The 21,560-nt window shown below is 42.0% G+C and overlaps 2 protein-coding genes and 1 long non-coding RNA gene across 3 annotated transcripts; 2 read left to right on the forward strand and 1 right to left on the reverse strand.

The window, feature by feature from the left end:
- Window positions 1–268: 268 nt before the first annotated feature.
- On the forward strand, window positions 269–2,429 carry MRPS25 (mitochondrial ribosomal protein S25). The gene is made up of 4 exons (XM_071439251.1): window positions 269–464; window positions 585–691; window positions 1,026–1,113; window positions 1,339–2,429. The coding sequence occupies exons 1-4, from the start codon at window positions 331–333 to the stop codon at window positions 1,523–1,525; spliced, it is 516 nt and encodes a 171-aa protein (XP_071295352.1). The 5' UTR covers window positions 269–330; the 3' UTR covers window positions 1,526–2,429.
- Window positions 2,404–16,452, reverse strand: RBSN (rabenosyn, RAB effector). The gene is given in 13 exon segments (XM_071439228.1): window positions 2,404–5,851; window positions 6,740–6,814; window positions 7,249–7,351; window positions 7,777–7,863; window positions 9,543–9,613; window positions 10,436–10,677; window positions 11,587–11,748; window positions 11,843–11,888; window positions 12,503–12,603; window positions 14,424–14,567; window positions 15,797–16,025; window positions 16,344–16,415; window positions 16,417–16,452. Coding segments are annotated over 13 exon segments (2,454 nt in total). The 3' UTR covers window positions 2,404–4,765.
- On the forward strand, window positions 11,703–12,820 carry LOC139595711 (uncharacterized). The gene is made up of 2 exons (XR_011681101.1): window positions 11,703–11,826; window positions 12,461–12,820. It is a non-coding gene; the product is annotated as an uncharacterized lncRNA (long non-coding RNA).
- Window positions 16,453–21,560: the final 5,108 nt, after the last annotated feature.

The raw sequence follows: 21,560 nt of genomic DNA on the forward strand, positions 1-21,560 counted from the left end.
CACCACAGTGATTATCTTAGGAGAGATTTAACAGGGTCTGGTATAGAAAAGAAATCCCATTAACTTACTGACTCCAAGAAACTTCTCTAGGAGGAGAGAGGGCTTTTCCTAAGGTTTTAATTCATCGTGAACAGAAAAACTTTGAGTAGCCCCGACGCTGTCGCTGCAGTGCGCGGGACCCGGCGCGGCCCTCACGGCCCGCGCGCCCCTCACGGCCCAGGCCCAGCGCGCGCCCTCCGCGGGCACTGCCAGGGACGGGATAGGCGGGGCGGCGGAGCCTCCGCCAGGGGGCGCTCGGGAGCGCCGCCTCCCCTTCCGGCCGCCGCCGCGATGCCGATGAAGGGCCGTTTCCCGGTGCGCCGGACGCTGCAGTACCTCAGCCAGGGCGACGTCGTGTTCAAGAGCTCGGTGAAGGTGATGACCGTGAACTACAACACGGCTGGAGAACTGAGCGAAGGCGCAAGGTGAGTGCGGGGCGCGGCGGGAGCGCGGGCTGCCCCTGCAAAGACACCAGGGCTTGCACGGGCCGCGCCCTCCACAGCGACAAGGGGCCAGCCGTTGTGCGCTTTTCTCTTTCCTTCCAGAAAGTTCGTGTTTTTCAACATCCCCCAGATCCAGTACAAGAACCCCTGGGTGCAGATCATGCTGTTCAGGAACATGACTCCCTCGCCCTTTCTCCGGTTCTACCTGGGTAGGTGGCGCCAGCCGCGGGGACCGCAGCAGCCGCAGAGTAGCGGCCGGGCGGCGCCGGCAGCGTGGTGACCGCCGCGCCTGTGCCCTGCTCGCTCGGCCCTGCCTCGGCTGCTGCGGGGAAAGAAGCTGCTTGAGCAGGAAAGAGCTTGGGCTGTTAGCAGCTCCCCGTGACTCACCCTCGTGGAGATTTTGCTTTTCCACTTAAAATATTACATTACACATTAACCAGGAGGGAAGTAGATCCTTCATTCCTGTGAGTGTAAAGCCTCTCTAAATGGCATGCAGGATGAACTGGTATCATTTGATACACTATTATGAATTTTTCTTGACAGACAGTGGAGAACAAGTTTTGGTAGACGTGGAAGATAAAACCAACAAAGAGATAACAGAGCACATTAAAAAAATCCTGGGGAAAAGCAAGTAAGTAGCACGCAGTAAGCTAATACATCATCTAGCATACATATTACAAACTTTTGTGGAATACAGAAGGAAACACTACTTTTCCTGGATAAAACTGACACGAGCAAGGTAAAGTCCACAAGGTAGGATCTGTAACTCCATCTTTCTAATAACCTGGGTCCAGGGAAGGGAGAGGAAATATTGCAAGTCAGACTTCTGATAGTAACAAACAGATCTCTTTTCTAGAGAAATGCTTGAAAAAGAAGAAAGAGAAAGGAAAAAACTATCACATCCAGCAACCTTCGGGCCCAAGAAGTATCATCTGCGAGAATGCATGTGTGAGATTGAAGGCCAAGTTCCCTGTCCTGCTTTTGTACCATTGCCCAAAGAGATGAGGGGAAAATACAAAGCTGCCATGAAAAATGAGGCATGAGCCTGACATTTCAAGATCTCAAGTCATGAAGCTATTTTGCCTCAGGACTGGACAATGAGGGTGCTTCAGTGAGAGACAAGAGGCAGCAGTTCCTGGGAACAGGAACAAGCAAGTTCATTCAATACAAAGAACTCTGCCTCATAAGCCTTCTTACAACTACAACTAGAATTATTAAGTGAAAAATAAATAAAAGTTAAAACTGGCACAAAAAAAAAAAGCTGGGGTCCTATGAATTACTGCAGGTCACCACTGGAAAACAAAATTAATATAGTCTTATTTCTTATTCATGCCTGCAGGTAGTCAATTATGGCATGGCAAAACTAAGATCATGTTTTCTTTGGGATAGAGTAGCTAGACTAAAAAGTTAAATCTTAAAAGTAGCACAGAATTCCATAATTTATAGAAAGTGGTGCAAAAGTCCATATTGTACCAACTAAAGACAGGCAAATGATAATATAACTCCAGTCTCAATTGAATTTTCCTAATTTATGTAGTTATGAATCAGAAACAGTTCAGAGTCTCATTTCCAGGAAGATACAACTTTTGTAGTTGATACTGCAGCTCTGAGAAGCACTGATCAAGTTGGGAATATCAGCAGGAAAGGAGAATGGGAAAATTGGTGTATAAAAGGCAAGTTTTACAATTACCAAAAAAACCTTTTTTGAATCGTTACAGTTTCTGCCTCTCCAAACAATTACACCATCCCTGTAATATGTATAAACATGATAGATTGTAGTCTACTGTACAGACCTTTGCGTCAGGCTTATATGTACAAGTCGCTGTAGAACTGTATTGCAGCATTTTTGAATTCACAGTTGAATACAAAATTTCACACTGTTGCAAGCATCCTGTACAAATTGTCAAGGACAAACACAACACAAAATAAACATGTTGTTTTATTTCATCTCTTTTTACAAAGTTTTCATATGGAGTAGTGCATGCAGTTGTAACAAAAGTCGATGGTAATTAGTTATTGAGCTTTATGCTTAAGACATCTTCATTCCCTTGTGCCTTGCAAGCCTCACAGCAGTCCCTATACCAGCAAAGGTCTTCACATTAGAGACGATTTTCTTATTAGGTGTCTAGTCTATCACAGTTAACACTGACAAAGATCATGAGGTATCCTAGTCTGTTACCTGCTTGTAAAAATAATGTATTACATATACAATAAGAATACTTCAGTTATTAGTGTATTAACCAGAAAATATAAACAAGGCAGGATAGCTGCAACCAGGATAAAGCCACTTTTTAATGAGAAAGCTGAAGCCACTGATTTTTCATGTTGATACCTAAAAAAGCATTAGGTTATAGTGCAGGATGCAATCCTCCTGACTAGCAACCAAGTCTGTCCTAAATAAGTGCCTTATACTATCTCTTAGATAATTCCAGGGATTCTGTTTAGCTATCAACAATTTTTGCTGCCTTCAGGAGTCTGGTGCTAAGCGCCTATCTTCTGTCAAGACCTTTAAGAATCCTGTGTTCTTCTACTTGGTGCAAAATAAAACTTGGGGACTAAATCAGCTCTAAGAAAACATCAGTATAAGAACTTCATGGTCTTAAGCCAACCTCTGCTACACACCTTTCAAACCCAGAATTAGGCTACACCAGACAGACCATCAGGTATCCTTGACTGGCTGGTCTGAGTTACTTTAACCCCTTGCTAGTTGTATTAAGTGAGGATATAGGTGGTTTGGTCTTTTTAAACAACAGTTCCACAAGTCCCTACCTCCACTTACTCACAGCTAGGAACCAGAGTTCCTGCTCTTTAAGTAACAGAGTTATAAAATTTTAAGCAGTGTTGGGGTTACAGCTATGCCAGGATCAGAGACATAATTAAAAGATATGTCCCATTCCACAGAACTTCACGCTTCTGAGTAAGCCCACTATTGTTAGTGCTATACAGTGTGAGCTGCCTGATTTTCCTCTATTTCAATTCTAAATAAACCCTTTAAGATTAACTCACCACCACCACTCCTGCAAACAGTGATTCCTGCTGATGGGTCTGTGCCTCTCAAAGATAAAAATCAAAGCAGTTAGATTCCATCTTTCTCAAAAAACCCTGCATTTGCCCAGCTGTTGGCCCTCCTGCATCACAGGTACTGGCTGTCACCAGGTCATCCCTCAGGCCACAAGATCACAAGAGGTCTTCAATCTGAAGTTCCTTATTTAAAATAGGTATGCCTGATTCTCATAAAAACTGAGTGGAATCTAACATGAGAGAGAATTGCCATTTGGCACTATTGCAGCCAGACTTTGTCTCCCAGCTTTCACAAAATTCCAGTGGCATCTCAGCTTTCCATTATAAAGAAAATTTTTTGTTGCTTGGGTGCTACAAAATATTCCACTCTCACAAATGTAACAAACATGATCATTCTGTCACCCAGAGGATTTAAAGGAATGTGTAGATTCCATAATGTAATTAGCAATTAGAGGTTCACCCTTTATATTACAGATAGAAGTGTTGCTGGCCTGATGCTCCTTTCCCTGGAAATAAACAAATGCTTGTTCCCTCATGAGCAGGTCTGAAGCCAGCATGATGCTACGACACCATCATTTTCACTCAGAGCAAATGGGAAACCAGAAGTGATGAAAAGAAGCATCCAAATTTTACTTGGGAATCTTTATACAGATACTAAAAAGTTACTCGTACTAAGATCAGTTAGAAAGTTTTTCTCAGTCTTAAGATCCCTTTTATGTATTTAATTAGCACTGCATAAACTTGATCTGTGAGTCTGTACATTCAGCACCCAGAGCATCACAGCAGCTCTATAACAACACATTGCCAGAACACCGTTAGCAGTTCAACTATCCTGGGTCAGAAGATGAAGAAGTTTTAGAAAAGTTTTAATCTCTTTCTAGTCAAAGCCACATGTGAAAGGCCAACACTACAGCAGAAAGCAGGAAAGAGGGCAAACCAATATTCCAACCACTTCCACATCATAGTTCCCTATTGCCACTTAATCCCTGGACCAAAATAAGCATTCAGTAAGACCAGTTAGCATTAAAAAGTGCTGTAAAAAGTTATCTTAAAATTTCTTACTCTAAGCTTTTGAGACCAGCAGCATTCCTCAGTAATTCTTTCTTCAAGACTGTGTAGTAGTGGCTATGTCTAAATGAAAGTGCTTTAAAGTCAGGATTCTCCCAATTCCCTCTTGTGATCTGTACTCCTGTCTGTAAGTATCTGCTTTACTTTCCCATATTTAACAGCAGACTGAATTATTACACAACCCTATTGCTGCTTCAACAGTTAGATTTCTCCTTCTGCTTTGCTAAGGTGTGTTTCAGTTCCTTTAAGTTCTCTGTCAGTACCTCCACCTCATCCAGTCGTCCACTATGTTTGGCATCAAATATATAAGCTTTAATATTATCTATCTGTTGGAGAAGCAGCTCTTCCTCTATAGCCTCCTCTCCAGAGATCTCACTGCCATCCTCCACTTCAAAGGGATTGATAGAGGATCCCTCTTCAAATGGATTCCCTGAATTCCAACTGCCCACAGGCTTTTCAAATGGATTTTCATCCTCTTCAAAAGGGTTTAAAGTACTGCCAGGTGCTCCATTACTTTGTTCATCCTCCTCCTCACTTTCAAATGGATTATATTCTTTTTTATCACTTTGCTGAGCTGTGTTAGAGAAAGAAACCACTGGAGAGCTGTCTTTGGCAAATGGATTAGCAGGATCTTCTTCTGCTCGAGGGGTATCTGCTTCATCCTCAAAGGGGTTTAGACAGGCTGGCTGATCACGGTCCTTGTCACACTGTGGGACATTCTGGGGTTTGAGTGTGAAGGTGGAGTGCTCTTTTGCTGGCAGCTGCTCAACAACAGGAGTTTCAAAACTCATGTCCCCTTTGATCCAAGTAACATCCAAATGCTGTTTGACTTCTCTAAAGTCTAAGGAGCGTGTCCTTGAATGCTGAGACATGAATTTATGGTGCTCTCTTTCCCACTCTTTTTCACGAAGGACCTGAAGTTCCTCCCTCTGTATCTCCTCCTCTTCTGCCTGTTTTTTAGAAAGCTCAATAGCTTTAAGAGTTTGTTGTTGATCGTATTCATCCTGAAGCTGCATCAGGTTCTCTTGCAACGTATGGACCTCATCTATCCTATTAGCTGCCTTTGCTTGCTTAATAAAGGATGTGATATTGTCAATCTGCTGAAGAAGTGGGTCTGCTCTCTCGCTCTCTCTTGAAATGCTAGATGTGGGTAACCAGCCTTCAGATTTTTTGACTGTTTCTTTTTTTATGTGAGTTTCATCACCATTAACTGCAGATGCAGATATGGAGATAAACTCCTTCTGCTTTTCCTCTTGTCTTCCCTGTGCTTCAAGAGCAACCTAAACCGAAAAACATGTAGTAATAAAACACTGCAAGCTTGAAAAATTTCATTCTAAGTATCCATAGGTACAAGTTAGCTGATCTTAAGACATTGTTGGCTGACGCTTAAAGGGATCAGCTGCCATTTTGGTTACTTTGCAGAAGATTCTTACTTTCATACCACTCCTTACATGTTTCCCCTGAGTTTGTGATGATACTGATGAAAAACCCATGACATCTGCCTCTACAAACCTGAGGGAAACTAGGAGCAACAATTCTCTTTATAGAAGAAAAAAAAATGCCTAATGCAGCTGTGCAAAGAGTGGTCTAGATTGATCTGGACATTAATCATATCACATAGAACATCAGTGTTTAAGGTCACTGATATCACTGGCTTTTGGAGTGGGATTATTCTAATTTCTCAACTTATACTTCAAGATGAAGTTGGCTTTAGTTTATAATTAAAGATATCCTCCCTCCTAAAGGAAAAAAAAAACCTCTCTCCCTGCAGAGGCATCCTTATTCTAGTATGTTCTTTCCCACCAACAAAAGAATTTTCCAAATTCTACTTATGTGAGTGAATTCCTGAACACAATTTCGAAGTCAGTATAAACTAACACACTAACTTCAGGGTTTGCTCTGCACGCACTGCAGCAGAAACAGCCCATGCACCCAACCCCCTGCTGCTTCCTAGAAGTGTCCACCTTTGTGCCCACCTACTTCTGTTCTGGGCAGAACAAAGCAGCAGCTAGGCAAATCCCTGATAAAGGGGATGGGACAATATGGATGAAAAAGTAACAAACTGAAATCCAGTGTTGAAGGCAGCTACTCATATCCCCACACAGCTTCCAGGCTTGTATCTAAGAGAAAGCCTGATACAAGACGTAACAGATCCCAACCTGTCTTACCATATTCAGTCTTCTCTTCTTCAGTTCTTCATACTGATCCTTAGTGGGCAGGGACATTAGGCCAAGCAGTTTTTCCTGGCAAAAATTGAAATATTTACAGTATTGCTCGCAGGTATTCAGCCCATTTTTCAAGTCCTTGAGAGATACTACTAGCAGAAACCCCACAAACACATCAAAGATGCTTCTACACTGCAGTCCCTGCTGCAGGTCTCCACACATCTCTGCTGCCACACCTGCACTGCTGTGTGGGCTCATACCTCAGCAAGAGGAAGAGCCAAGGCTCACACACCTCTTGGGTTCCCCAGGCACAATGCTGCTCTGAGTGAAAGATCTGTGTTCAAGATAGCTTATTTAAGGCTATCATAAATCATTAGGGGAGCTACAGAAAATGCAGAAAACGTATAGAACTAAGGCCCCTATCAAAATAGTTTCAAACCACAGGGATGCCTGGCAAAGAAGAGAACACAATCCAAAATGTACATTCATCTCACAGCATATGCTCTATTCACCTGAACAAAAAGTGTAGCTGAATATCTTATCATTCGCTGAAGTTGTAGTATTTTAGGATGAGGTTGAGGATCTTCATGCAAGCCTAGACTCAAAATCTTCTTACTGAATCAAAGAAAACATACAGCCCCATCAGTTCAAAAACAAAATCAGGAAAAATGCCACAAAAGCGGAGAGACAATATTGGATCAAAAACTTCTGATGTTTTTTTAGATAAACAGTTTTGGATATTACAATTTGCAACACTTTCCACTCTCAGCCTTAGAAAAACAAAGAAACCCCAAACAAACAATTCCTTTCCCCTCAATGGTGCTGCTACTTGTTTCCTCTATGCTTATTCTTCCTGCAGAGAAATGCATGAATTTTAAGGCTGGAGAAGAAAGTAGAAATTGGTAGTATACAGGAACAGCATCTACCTTTTCAAATGCTCTTTACAACTGAGCAGGCATATTGATCATCCATATAATCAGTTAAGTCATAACAGAGATACATACATGCTGGGGGGAAAAGGGAGAGAGACAATCTTTTACCTTAATGCATCTATAAATTCATACATTTTTTGAATCTCCACCCTCAAGTCATTAGCATGATCAAGGTTGTAGGCTGACTCCCCAGCACTGAAGAATAAACAGAACTTTACTGTAAGTCATGCATCCAGTTAACAACATGTACAATACTATTAGTTATCCAAGATGACCAAGATTCAACAATGGTAAGAACTACTACCACTAAAGGGCTGAATGATTTTATTTCAAGCTCATGTTTAAAAAACCTTTTTTTTTGTGACAAAAGTGGAAAATTATAATAATTCTGTGAATGTGAACACTTCATAGAAGATAACCGTATTTATTATTAAACACAATTATTTAATCATATCTATAAAATTATTATTACTTATATATTATTACTTACTACTCTAGAAGAAACTGTATTCTAACACAAAAATGCCACTCTACAAGTAATATCTAAAATATATATATGCTTAGCAAAATATATCTATTTTGTGGGGATTTCTTTCGAGACAACTTGGTGGGAAAAATCTCTAAGTAACTAACTACACCATTAAAGCACAATAGTTACCTCCCTTAGCATTTGTCGGAAAGCAAAAGACTATGCTGGACAGGGTGTAGTATTTAAAATGCCTGACAATGACTGACCATATGGGGATACAATTATTACAGGCACTTTACTAGAGCCTCCACTTTATTGAAAAAACAAACTAGGACTTAGTGGGGAAAACTCTTCACGAGTTTTTAGCTTCCCTGTCCTTTTGTATCACAAAAATAAATTATAAGCATCACTTTCTCAAAAGCAACTTTGCTATCCACAGGATTCTGATTTCCAGGACACACTACTAGTCAGAAATCTTTAATTTCACCCATAACAAGCCTGTTGTTTTCTGACATTTACTTCTATTATCCAAGACATCTGTATTTTTACTTTTCTCCAGCTGCCAAGCCCCATAACCCAATCTTTCATGAACTCATGACAAAAAGCAGTAACATCTTAGCAGGTTTTTCACCTTCTGTACTTCTTTCTATTGTGAGGAGTGTTTTTACAACCATTCTCGTTACTAATTTTTCTACAACCATTAGATCTAAAGGACAAGTATAGCAGTATTTATTAACTTTAACTTTTCAAAAGGAAATGCTTCCTATCAAAGTCCAATGCATGTATTTCTCTCACCATACGAGCCAAAAGTATAACCTGGCAACCTCTTGCAGACAGAGCTGGAGAGACTTAAGTTACCCCAGTCAGAGAATACTACTGCAAGAAATTACGCACAAAACCGAAACACCAGATTGTTGCTTATCCCCACTGCAGCACCGGGTACCCAGCTACACTCAGAACAACTGCCAGGTGAAGGTGCTTCACACAGAACAGAAGCGTTCTAATGATCTGCTACTGCTAGCACTCCTTGGAAGCCAGAGCATCCCAGCTGAGGACAGCAACAGCTTACTGCAGCTGTTTTGAAGAGGCTCATTTACACAATAATTGTGGCCCTGTACTTCCGTTTTTTTCAAAGATGATGTGTCAAAGTATGACAGCAGTGCCTCACTGGGAAGCGGCTTTAAAAAATTAACAAATCAAACAACATACTCCTCTGTATGTTACCATTAATAATTAATTCAGTACTACTTTGTTTGAAGAGCATCCAGAAGACAACGGATAATGAAGCACTGATTTTTCTTTAAATTTACACACTCCTGCAGCCTTAGTACACCACTTCTTTACTACTTCTCACACTTGGAGGAAAAATACATGTATTCATAATATAGCCAGCAATGGGACTTACTTTAGTGATTCTGCCATCCTTATGTATTCTGGTGCCTTCTGGTCCACCTTCTCCATGCAGAGTCGGAGTTTCTTGTTATAATATTAAAACAAAACATATAAAAAAGAACTGACATTGAAACACTAATGCAAGAACATGTTGATGTCAATCTTTTCATGCTGCTTGTGCAGATTTGAAGTTAACCAGGTTGAAAGGCACTTTAACTGTTCAGGATGACAAGACTCTCCAGTTAGCTCCAGAACACATATGGCATTGTCAGGAACAGCGAAAGACTCACTGTACCCCTGCAAGGTGGACTTTGAATCTCGAAGCTGTTTGAATGGCTGACCTGGACAACTTCTAGCCTTACCTCTCTTCACCAACAAGAGCACCAACAAAAACTCTCATTAATACCATTAAAACTAACCGGGGGAGCTTGTGGACTCTACTGAAAAGGTATCTGGTGATCATCAGTACCTGCTGCGAAGCATTTGAATGTAATGTTGATAGAGGTGGTTCAAAAAATGCATTTCCCATCAGTGTAAGGACTGATGGCAGCAGTGGTGACGTCAAGTTCCAGCGCAGCCCAGCTATCAAATGCACAGCATATCATTCATGGGTTTAAACAAGTTCACAATTTTAAGAGAGAGGCATGTCTGAACTACTGGTTCCAGATGATGAGAATGAAGATGTATTTTAAAAATATGTAGGAAGCTAATGTGGGCTATAAATACTATATTGAAACTGATTCCAACATTTCAGATATGTCTTTGCTACATGGCATGAACACCCAACAGTCTCTTCTAACACAAGTCAGTATTATGTCATAGAATTTAGACATAAGGTAACAAGCCAAAAGTCAAGTAGTGACCATACATGCAGACATATATGCTGTAGCACAGAGCTTGACTTACCTCATAGAGTTTCACAATCTCTGGTGTGTATTCTTTCTCATCAATCTGTTGCTCTCTTTTCAACAGGGTGTCTTTACAGTGCTGACAACAACGTATTCGTTCATCATCCTTCTCATCCAGAACAGAGCTTACGCTGCTTATGCTGCTAATGCTGCCACGGCGGGAGCCGTGGACACTGCTGGGTGAGGAGTTTGGGCTTGTATGAGAACCCAAGGCCTCTCTGCTGGCACTAGTGAGTTTGCCTGAAAGTTATAAACATGTAATTTCACAGTAACTGGAGAAGCCAACAGATTTTACCAACACAAACAAACTGCCCTTTAACAGAAACTGTACATTCAGGTGGTACTAAAAAACTAGATTGAAACAGTCTCCTGAAAGACATGCAAGGATTGCATGACAACCACGACTGCAAGTCAGAATTTGGGTCTTCACTGCAAATCTTGCTGTATGTAAAACTAGCTAGAGAGAAGACTGCTGAGCATCACCTACATTGCTTACGTCTGCAAGCATTCTCATGTTTGAGCCTTCATAGACACAAAACAATGTGTAGAACAGGTATGATAATGGCATCCAGGCACTGTGCTTGCACACTCTGAAAATCACAGTTAATGTCATTTATCTCCACAGAACATAGAGTCTCCTCTCCAGTGCAAGATGAGAAAGATAAAAGTTTCCAGTGGTTCTTAAAGACCTACACATAAATTTCCCTAAGTTGTTGTCCCAAGGTCTAACATTTGGACAACACAGACAAAACTGGAAAAATCCACAATATTTTTAAATTTCAGGAACCTTGGCAGTTCCTAAAGCTAATAGCTCCATAGTTATAGTACTCAGTAGAATAAATAATACCTATATTTACCAGGAGTTTCTACTTTTTAACTTCTTAGTATTTATTTATTTACTAGTATGACTATTACTTCTAGTAATTTTTTCAGTGTCATGCAACACTTCAAAATCTGAAGAAGAACAGAGAAAAAGAATAGAGAAATAATTCCTTGTATTCTGCTTCACAGGCAAGAGTCTGCATGAAACTGAATGGAAGTTTTCTGCAGAGCCGGACTATTAGCAGCGTATTTTTATTCTAATGGCAAAAAACCAGGATGCACCCAAAGTGAGCTAAGAAAACAAAGAATTAACTCTTAAGTACTTACTTGCCAAAGGAAGACTGACAAATTCCATGCACTTCTTGCACATAATAGACCCACAAAGGCGGCAGTGGTGACGTCGGTTTCGGATACTGAACTTACTGCCACAGTCTGGGCAAAATGGAACATCCTGATCACTGACCCAAGGCACAACAGACTTCTCTATAGCTGTGAGCAGGAATAAACACCACATAAGTGTTCAATTGATTCCTCAGCTGGTTAAACTATAGGGGCAAATAGTCTCAGGTAAGCTCACACTAACCTCTTATTTTAGCTGACTCAGTGTTTGCTCTGTCAAATGATGTAAGCTGGTTGAAGATAAATATATTCAAGAAGATTATACTTTTGCAAGGAAAAAACCCAACACAACTCAGCCCAACAAGAAAAAGAAACCTGTTTTTTTTTAAGAGAGAGGGGTTTCAGCTGGTTTTACACCAGACTTATGCAACTTTCAAATTCCATATTCATACCAGTGCTAAACAATGACTTATCAAACCTGTACAAATCAGGACATTTTGGACATAATCCTTATTGCAGCCAACATAACTGCATCTGAGCCAAAATGCAGGTGTACCATTGGCAGATTTTGAAGAATGAAAAGCTGGAAGAATCATGATAAAAATATTGAGGAGCAATTTAGTGAAGTAAAACATGGAGAAAATAAAACAGGAGAACAAATGGCTCTTGAAGCATGTGGAAGTAGCATCTTCAGCTTGAAAATGGTGCATAGAACCAGAAATAATACCCATGGCACAGGGTCAAATCATGCGCAGTTCTCAAGGTAATGCAAAAAGAGAATCATAGTTTAGGATCTTTTGTAAAATGTATTCCTAGATAAGTGGACACACTTCATACTGAAATATCTTTTTTTTTAATCTAGGAAACATTTAGAAGTTGGAATATTAAGAAGCACCAAATTTACCTTTTCTAACCTGATTATTAATTTATTGACTTCAACTACATAGTGATCAATCCTGGCTGCTCGGTGTTTCTTGAATTCAGAAAGATGGCTTCTCATAGCACCTGCAGGGATAACAGAAAGTTGTCCTGGTCACCCAAGTACTCTGTATGGATTTAAATGCCACTTGAAAGACAGATGTCTCTTCTTTTCACCCTTGTCATGTTCAAATTCAATTTTAAAGACACATTGGAACCCTACATTTTCACAGTGTTGTTGTAGATAAAACATGCTAGTTAAAGCCTAATATTCAGGCTAGCAATAAACAGTGGTTTACTTCTACTACAGAAAACAAGCAGCACTATGTTAAAAAGAAAATCTGCAATAATGTTTTTTCTCCATCTTCATTACATTTACAGTTACATTAGGTAAGCTGTTACCTACTAGTAGCGTTCTCAAAACCAGCTCCCTTTAGTTTCCTGGCTACATGTTGAGCAAAGGGAAGAGGCAAACCTAAGGATTACTGGAGGTCTATGCAGCAGCAATTTTGTTTCAGATTTCTGATCATCTCTACACCTTTAGGGGCCTAAATCAAATCCTTGATGACAGTTTAGATTTGCAGAAAACCGGTCACCAAGTATTGAAAAGAACTATACAGCATCTCTAAGACATCTACAATTCATAGTCGATGATATTGGTTCAAGATTACTCCTTTTCCAAGTAAGGTGGATGAGGTATTAAAAATCAAACTCACAGACAAAAAACCAAAGACCCCAAACTAACCAACCAACCAACCAACCAACAAAAAAAAAAATCTATCTTCCAGCTGGCAGAACTCAAAATCAGATGTTGCTTTTTGCTGCAACCTATGTAAATGTAAGAATCTCACTTCCTCATGCTAATGAGGTAACCAAAAATCTCCAAAGATGCATTCATAGTAGTGAAAGAGTCCCTCTGGGTAACTAATTTAAGCCACTGCTTTGGAGACACAACCCCTTTCACTGATCCATCAAATAACATGCCAAAATCTCTATGGTTCATCTTCTCAACGCTCATGAGAAAGCAGTTCTCACTTCTCTAATGTTCATAAACCTACTCCCTAAACTTATTCTTAGCTAATATTTACACTATGATTGCCGCTCAGATAGTTACAAAGTCAAAAGTAAAGAAATATACAGAACTCAGACCCTGCAGACCCAAAGGACTCAATCCTAGTCTGGCAGCACCATAGTGGAAACTTTCCCATGATCCACAAAAGATAGTGCTGCTTCCTTCTCCAAAAACAACCATAGTATTTCAGTTATAGTACAGGCAACTGCCAGTAGCAGTATTTATAATGACAGGCTCACTCAATATCCTTGAAATTCTACAAATATAGATTTATATTCAGAGGAGTGGAGTTTGTTTGTTGTTTGGTTTTATAACTTGGTCTCTTTAAAGTAAGCCCCCTTTTAATAAGAGGTGATTGCCACTGCAAATCCAAGGAAAAAAAGTTTAAATAGATGGATAATCTTTTTGTCAAACATGCAAACTAACAGCTACTTTAAGTGTAGCCCAAAAGCTAGAGATTTTATATACTTATAATTTAGCTTTTAATTAGTGGATTTTCTGCTTTGTAAAGTCACAAAATGAAGCTAGTTGCACAGAGGTAAACACAGACTAAGCAGATCTCAGCAGGACAGCAACAATGACATGACTAACAGCTCCCTGAAGGGGAGTTTGGGTACTGATTCTATACATGTCTTTTCTTCTCCCCATTAACCATGTTTTCCCCACACTCCACCCAAAGCCAATAGGCTGCCCAGTCAGTGTGCAAACCATAACCCCTGCTAGCAAATCCAGTGCAGCACAGACACAATTCCAAGCCACTTCAGCAATACTGTAGCACTTTCCCGACTGAGTCCAAAACTTATGCCCCCTGTGTATTGCTTTCTAGCTCTCCTACCTACTTCCTGGGGCTCCCACATGTATGGATCTACTCCACCATAGCTGAATGACTCATATCGTTCCTGAGATCCAGAATCAGTTCTGTCATCATCTTCTTGTTTCAGCAATTTCTTCTTTGCTCTTTTGGCTTTCTGGACTAAATCTGAAAAAAATAAACCCAAGTTATCTAACATATCAGGCAGTCACCAAATATTTGTATGTGAAGCCAGTATAGAGAATATTCCTCGTCTTTTAGCAGAAATATTTTTCCTGGATAAATTTATCCTCAAAATATTCTTAGAACAAAAATGCAGTTCAGAGCACCACAGATGACACAAAATGCTCTCTGTTGTCTGTCATAAAGCAGCATGAGGTCCTAAGGACAAGAGGGAAGACCACTGTCAAACTTCACTGTAAAACAGTAACATATCTTAAACTATGGTACCTGTCTCTCACTGCACAGGGCATCATACAGCTTTATCTTAATTCTCATCATTCCCTATTATTTTCTTCAGATTCAACGTTCAACACATTCCTTGTGTTATTGCACAAGCTACCAATTTCAGTGTGCTTGTACACATAAAGACTTTTTCAAATACTAAACAGGCCAGTGTTAGGGTTAGGGTTTCACCAAGAAAATTAGTTAATACTTCAAAAGTCTACCTCAAGAGGAAAAAAAAAATCAACACTGCCAGACCACTACTTTGAGCATACTAAAACCAGAGTTTGCAGGAACCACAGAGAATTATCACTAGATTTTAAACATTCTTCTCTCAATATAAAAAGACACTGTCAATATAAAATGGCATTGGGTATACACAAGGGAGTAAAAAATTTTCCAAACACTACTGAGAGGTGGAAATCCATAACAGATATGGAGCACTCCCAGCATCTCCTGCTAGCTCCACCACCCACATGCTTTTCCATGTAACAACAGCTCTTAACTTCACACTTTAACAGCAACCACAGTTTTATCTACTGTCAAAACAAGAAATTATTGAACTGGAACCTGGCAAGTACCAGAGATTCTCTATATTCTCCACAGTCTTCAAGTAATTCTTGGGTATTCACTGGGTTAGTATAATTTTGAGTTTTCAGATAAAAACAAACAAAAAAACCCAAAAAGGTCATTAGTAAAAATTGTGCATAAAATCAAGCATTGGAAGAGCAATGTCCTTTAGCCCCTGCTTTAGAATCAATTTATGGAAAGTATCGGGAGAAGGTGAATACTATGCTTGGCCCAAGGAGATTTACGGAAGAATGGAACTGCATACCTCGCCTGTAAGTCCCTTCAATTAATATTTTATTATTGTCAGACATTTGGGAGCACTCGAAATACGAGCAGGGATTTCCCACGGCCGAGCCGAACACGTTTACCGCGGCCACCCTTACTTCGGAGCTGCGCCCTGACGTCCCGGTCTTCGCCCGAGTGCTGCTCCTCGTAATGCGCCTGGAGCTGCCGGAACGCCTGGAGATCCTTCAGGCACAGCGGGCACAGGAAGCCCTCGCGCACTTCGGTCGGGTCCCCGAAGGCCGCCGGGCAGCCCGACGCCATCGCGGCCGCGCGTGCTGCCCTCAGCGGCTGCCGGGATGCGGGGGCCGCATCGTCATCAGGCACCGCCTGAAACGAACCAGGCCAAGGCCGTGCGACCGGCAGCGCAAGACGGGGGCGGAAGGGCCCGGGCTGGGCGCGAGCCCCTCCAGGGCTCCCCCTCCCGGTCCCTCCCGGTCCCTCCCGGTCCTTTCCGGTCCCTTCCGCGGCCCCGTGCAGGCCCCGCCCAGGGCAGGAGAGAGGCCGCGCAGGGAGATGGGCGGGGCTTGAGGCGCACCGCCCGCCGGGGGAGAGGCCGCTGACGGCTGCTCCGCCCGCCTGAGGGTCCGTGGCCCAGCGACAGCCCAGAGGCGGCCCGGGAAAAGCTCGGGGCAGGGGTTGCCTCACCTCAGCGCCCGGGCGGCCAGTGACTGTCTCCAAAGCAGGGCGGCCGCGGCCCGTCCCGGCTGCCGGGAGCGGCAGAGCGCGGCTGAGGGCGGGGCGAGCGCTGAGCCATCGATGAGAGGAAAGGGCGGGGACAAGGAGCGCTCGTCCGACACGGCTGCCGAGCGGCTCCGGGGAGGCTGCCGAGCGCCGAGCTATTGATGTTGGTCGGGAGCGGACGCGGAGGGCCGGCAAGCGGGATCGCTGTCTCTTCTGAGGCCAGGACCGCTCACTGTATCCAGCCGCCTTGCAGTAGGCCCCGGTAACGGGCCGGCAGAGCTGCGGTGACAGAGTCCTCACCAGGACGGGACGGCGCTGTCACGTAGGGGACACGCGTCCCGCCGCCGCCCCTTCCCGCCCCGGTGCCCTGGGACCGTTCCCACAGCGCTGCGGGGTCTGTGCTGAGTGTCCTAACCGCTGGGCACGCTCGAGAGGACCACCGCTGCTAATACCAACACGCTCCACATTCCCTTTCCCAGCCTACCGAATCTTCCTAAAGGAAGTATCCCAAAACTGCAAACCAGAACAGCCGGTGGCGTATTCAGCCACAGACGAAGCCCAGGAATCCCACTGCTTGCGTCCTGACAAAGATCTGTGGGAATCAACGGCAGGGCATTTCCAGTGTCCCCCTTTCTGATGCCGGCTTTTGTTTAGTCTCAGCTGGCAGCAGTCCCTTCTCTCACACACTCCCAGTCCAGTCGACTAGAAACAATAGGAGTGTGTGACCACACTTTGGCTTCATGTGTTGGGATTACAAGCTCTTGGAGGCAGAGATTTTTTTACGTGGCAATGTTATTTACACTTGAGTCCTATCCATTAAAGGTGGACTTTGACTCATCATGCCCTGCTCTTCTACCCTCTATATTAAGCCCTTTAAAAGCTTTTCAGCCCGGATCGTGATGGAAAGGGGAGGAAGAGAACCAGCCTAAGGCTGTGTCTTCGAGGATTCACCGGCTGTAGTGTCTGGATTTGCTGGAGCCGGGCAGTTTCCTGGTGATGAGCCCTATCTGCGCCACCAAGTGGCACCAGCTGCCTTTGTTGTTGCTCCTTTTGTCCTCAAGAACACTACAGCGATACACGTGTCTCTAGAAGAACGGCAAGATCCATATCGCAGAACTTTTAGGGAGGTTTCTGTGAGTGTTTCAGTTTTCTGGTTCCTGTTTCATGTGCTGGATTTGTCACGAATGTGTAGGGAACGGGCAGAAAAAGGGGTGGGTGAAGGATGGGAGCCGTGGCGGTCACTAGATGGCACCCCAAGCCCGTCCGGGAGCAGCCGGGGGCGGGCCAGTGGCGGCCTCGGCCGTGCCTTGCACACGCGTTCGCTGTAAAGCTTTTCTCCTGCCCGTGGGCTGTGAGCCCTGTGGACCCGGGCAGTCCATCCTGTCTTGCCGTTCCCAGGTAGTAAGAATCAGGTGTGTAAGGAAAAGCGAGGCTGTACAGAACAGCAAGCTGTTTCTTCAACCCTATCTCTCCTCAGCTTCACTAACTGCTCTATTTAAAAAAAAAAAAGTGTTAAAGGCTAATTAAAGTGGTAAATAGAACAATTGAAGTCTGGTAGCCTCCTGTTGGGATACAAACCATGCAGTGAGGACTGCCTGTAGTGAGTTGTGAGGAGGATGATGCCATGCTGGGGTCTACACAAGAAATCAAACATTTCACTGTATCTTCAGTTAATTGTGCTCCTTTGCATGTTCTACATTTCACCACAGATATGAGAACACATCTCACCAAATGAATCTTCTTCAAGTACTGATAAAACACTGTGTAGTGTCAATCACTCTTGAAAAGAGACATTTCATTCAACGTTTTTAAAGAAAAATGCCACTTGTTTGCCTGTTTCTGAATATAAGTGGACTTTATCCCTTCCTGAGAAACTTGTTCCCCATAAAGTGACTGCACCTCTCAATATGATTTGGGTCTTTATGAGGGTATTAGACTTACTGGGAATATCTCAGAGACAATTAGAGAACTGATACTACAAAGTTAGGCGAGATACAGTGATGTATGGAATGGTATCAGTTTCCCCAAAGGGAAATTTGAGTTTCCATATCCCTTAACAGATGTAGAGCATGATCTAGTTTTGTGCTGGTATAAACAAAAAGACTTTGGCTGATGTTATTTGGTCAATCTCATCACACTTCCCCATACAGAGAGTGTTCACAAAGTGAAAACATCCAGATCAGTCTATAGCAATTCAGTTTACAGTGCTTCAAAAATAATTTGTCTTCATCCAGCTAGTTGCAATAGGAAGAGGTATTTGGTGACAACTTTAACCTTACTGCAATTCTACAGGTTCTCTTGGGGGCTTCATTTGTATCAGTAATGGCTCACAGGGAATGAATGCAAACAAACAGTAGCACAGAAGGACTTGCTCCAGCAGCTAAGTCGGACTTGTACTGCCTCATCCTGCCGCTGGAATGTAAAAGCTCAGAGTAAGAAAGTAAGTGGTAAAATATGTTTGTATGTTGTGATAACTCTTAACTGTGAATTTTAGGACCTGGTCTGTTGCTAAATTGGTAATTGCTACTGATGTCCAAGAGGAGAAATTTCAGTGGGCTGAATTTCGGAATACAGTTGAGAAGGGGGATGCAGTTGGCCCCGTAGCCGTGGCACAGCTCAATCAGAAATATGTTGCAGTTGGGGCCATCTGTGTTCTTCGACTTCTTGTAATACCTTCAGTACTATTTGGAATGTTTAATAATGGAATCTGACCTCTGCACAGGCAAGGTAAATGCTAATGATGCTTGTCTACTTCTCAGGGTATTCAAGTGGAATGTTTTTCACAAACATAGCAAAAAAAAGGTTTAAAATACCTGAAGTTTAACAGCATTGAGTTCAATATAGACTCTCTAAACAGAGTGTAAGCAGAGTGAAAAATCAGACTGTTCTTCAAAATGTTCTTTGTATTCCCTAAATATTCCCTAAACAAAACGGTCACTTAATTTAATTTAATGCTGTTTTCTAAATTTACCTAAATTCAATTTTATAATTTAATGATAGATTTTTTAAAAATTAATTTTAAATTTCCTAACATTGAAATGGGTAGCACAAAACTCATCTTACAACGTTAATGATCTTTTATTTTAATTTATCAGAGATGGTTTGTTTGTTTAGCTGGATCTGACCTAAAATTTCCTGTATTTTTTCATTTCGTTCAGAGAACTAAAATATTTTCATGTTGCTGTTCATTTTACCAAAGCTCATATATTCCGTATACTCAAGTTGCTTATACTAAACATTTTGATACATAACAAATCTGTTTAATTGGTCTGTGTAGACAGGATAGAAGCAACACTTCCATGCCAAATCCATGATTTTTACTGTGTTTGCAGTCTCATCAATCCAAACTGACAGCCTCATGGTTTGTAAGAGTGGCAGCTGACTACTTGTTGAGCCCCTTTTATCTGATTTGTTGATTAACTGCTTCGATACCTGCAAGCCAATCATCATCTCAAGTTTGTTTGGTCCCTTAACACTGCTGAATAATCTGTCTTATTGGTCCTGAGTGCCATGGAGTGGCATCACTTACATAAAGTAGGTGAATTATAAAGAAGAGAGATGGGAAGATTCAGAATTTCTTTGCATTTACATTTAATTTAATGGTTTAACTGTAAGAGATGGATGCATCCATCCACAATGCATGGATTCCATTCAGGGCTCATTTCAAATGTCAAGTACACCACATTTGGGTGCTGTCTCTTCTAGCCTCTCATCTTCTCTTCTGTCTACAGGCTTGTGCAGCAACTGATGCCCTTCTTGAAGACAGCATGTCTAAAAGCAATAAGTAGAATACCCCCACCAGTTGGTATTTCATAGGGAAAGATTTATGATTTTTGTAAGGTTGTTGTTGCTCTCTTTTTCAACACCACTTGCTTGTTCCAAGTGGTGTTTCAACATCACTTGCTCTTTGTCTTGACTGTTTTGACTCAGAGAACCTTTCATAAATTCTTACTATCTTTTTCATTTGTCTAGACTTTCCTCCTCTTCTTCTTCTTTTTTCACAAAGCTTCTTCAGACACCCCACACAGTACCAGCTTCAAAATCAAGAGGGAATTCATGGTGAAAACATATGCTTCTCTGTGAAAATTACTTTAAATCAGCAATAATATTTCAGGCAGACTCTTCAGATCAGTTCCCCTAGTCTTCTGAGTCATAATCTAACATTTTTCCCTATACCAATCAGTCTATGCTGCATCATATTAATTACATCCATTATAGAGAGAAGATGGCAATGAAGTAACTATAGCATGTTGGATTCTCGTTTACCCGCATTCCATTTTGTAGGAGTATTTGTGCAATCTATGAAGTCCAGATTCCCCCTCTTTCCAATGCGTATGAACAGGAAGAAAGTGAGGAAATGTTAGCTGTAAGTGAGGAAGGTGTTCCTTCAGTCAACCCTTCTGTGGCCTACTGCTGTCTTGTCTGGATCACTGGCTGTCAGTTCAAACCACAGTGTCTGAGATAAGTTCAAGAGCTGGTTTCACCCTTTGGCTGGGGTCATTCCATTGTATTGGTATCTGAATGCCCCATGTAAATCAGAAACAGGTATCCTGCTCTAGCTTACCAATACAATTTATGATCTAGTAACACGCCTTCAGCCAGTGCTCCTTCCATCTTGGGGAAGCAGACAAGGTGAATTGGCTGGTACCTGACAAATGTTTTTTCTTCTGTTTCCTTCTTAGTACTTATAAGCTGTATTGGTTTCATCAAGGAAACAAAGCACAAATGTCTTCACATAGGTCTAAAAGTAGTCTTAAGGCAGGTACATTAGCTCATTTTTCTCAAGGAGTTTCCCATCTGGTTTTATTGAAGGTCTCTGTGTCCAGCCTTTCCTCATTACCCTGCAGGGGTGTTCACGCTGTTCTTATCAGAAGGGGAAGAGAGGCTTCTGCACTCCAATGTTGATAGTCCACATACCCATTTCCGAGAATCAAAAGAATTTCCCTGTCTTCATTTTTTGTGTCATGCCTCTGTAAAATCTAGACCTCACACAGTGTCATCCCAATTGCATTCTCCACTTGACTTTTTTCAATCATATTTTTTATTTATAACGATGTCCTGACCTGACTGATGCTTTAAAGTTGCAGCTGACCCTTTAATGTTAACTGAGTGAGTTACCAGGGAAGCAGTGACTCTACTTCAGCTGTGGTGATGATCATGCTGTTTTCAAACTTTCTTCAA

This window comes from Agelaius tricolor, unplaced genomic scaffold (genome assembly GCF_023055355.1).
Source record: "Agelaius tricolor isolate 1412-34295 unplaced genomic scaffold, bAgeTri1.0.p SCAF_14, whole genome shotgun sequence".
NCBI lineage: Eukaryota > Metazoa > Chordata > Aves > Passeriformes > Icteridae > Agelaius > Agelaius tricolor.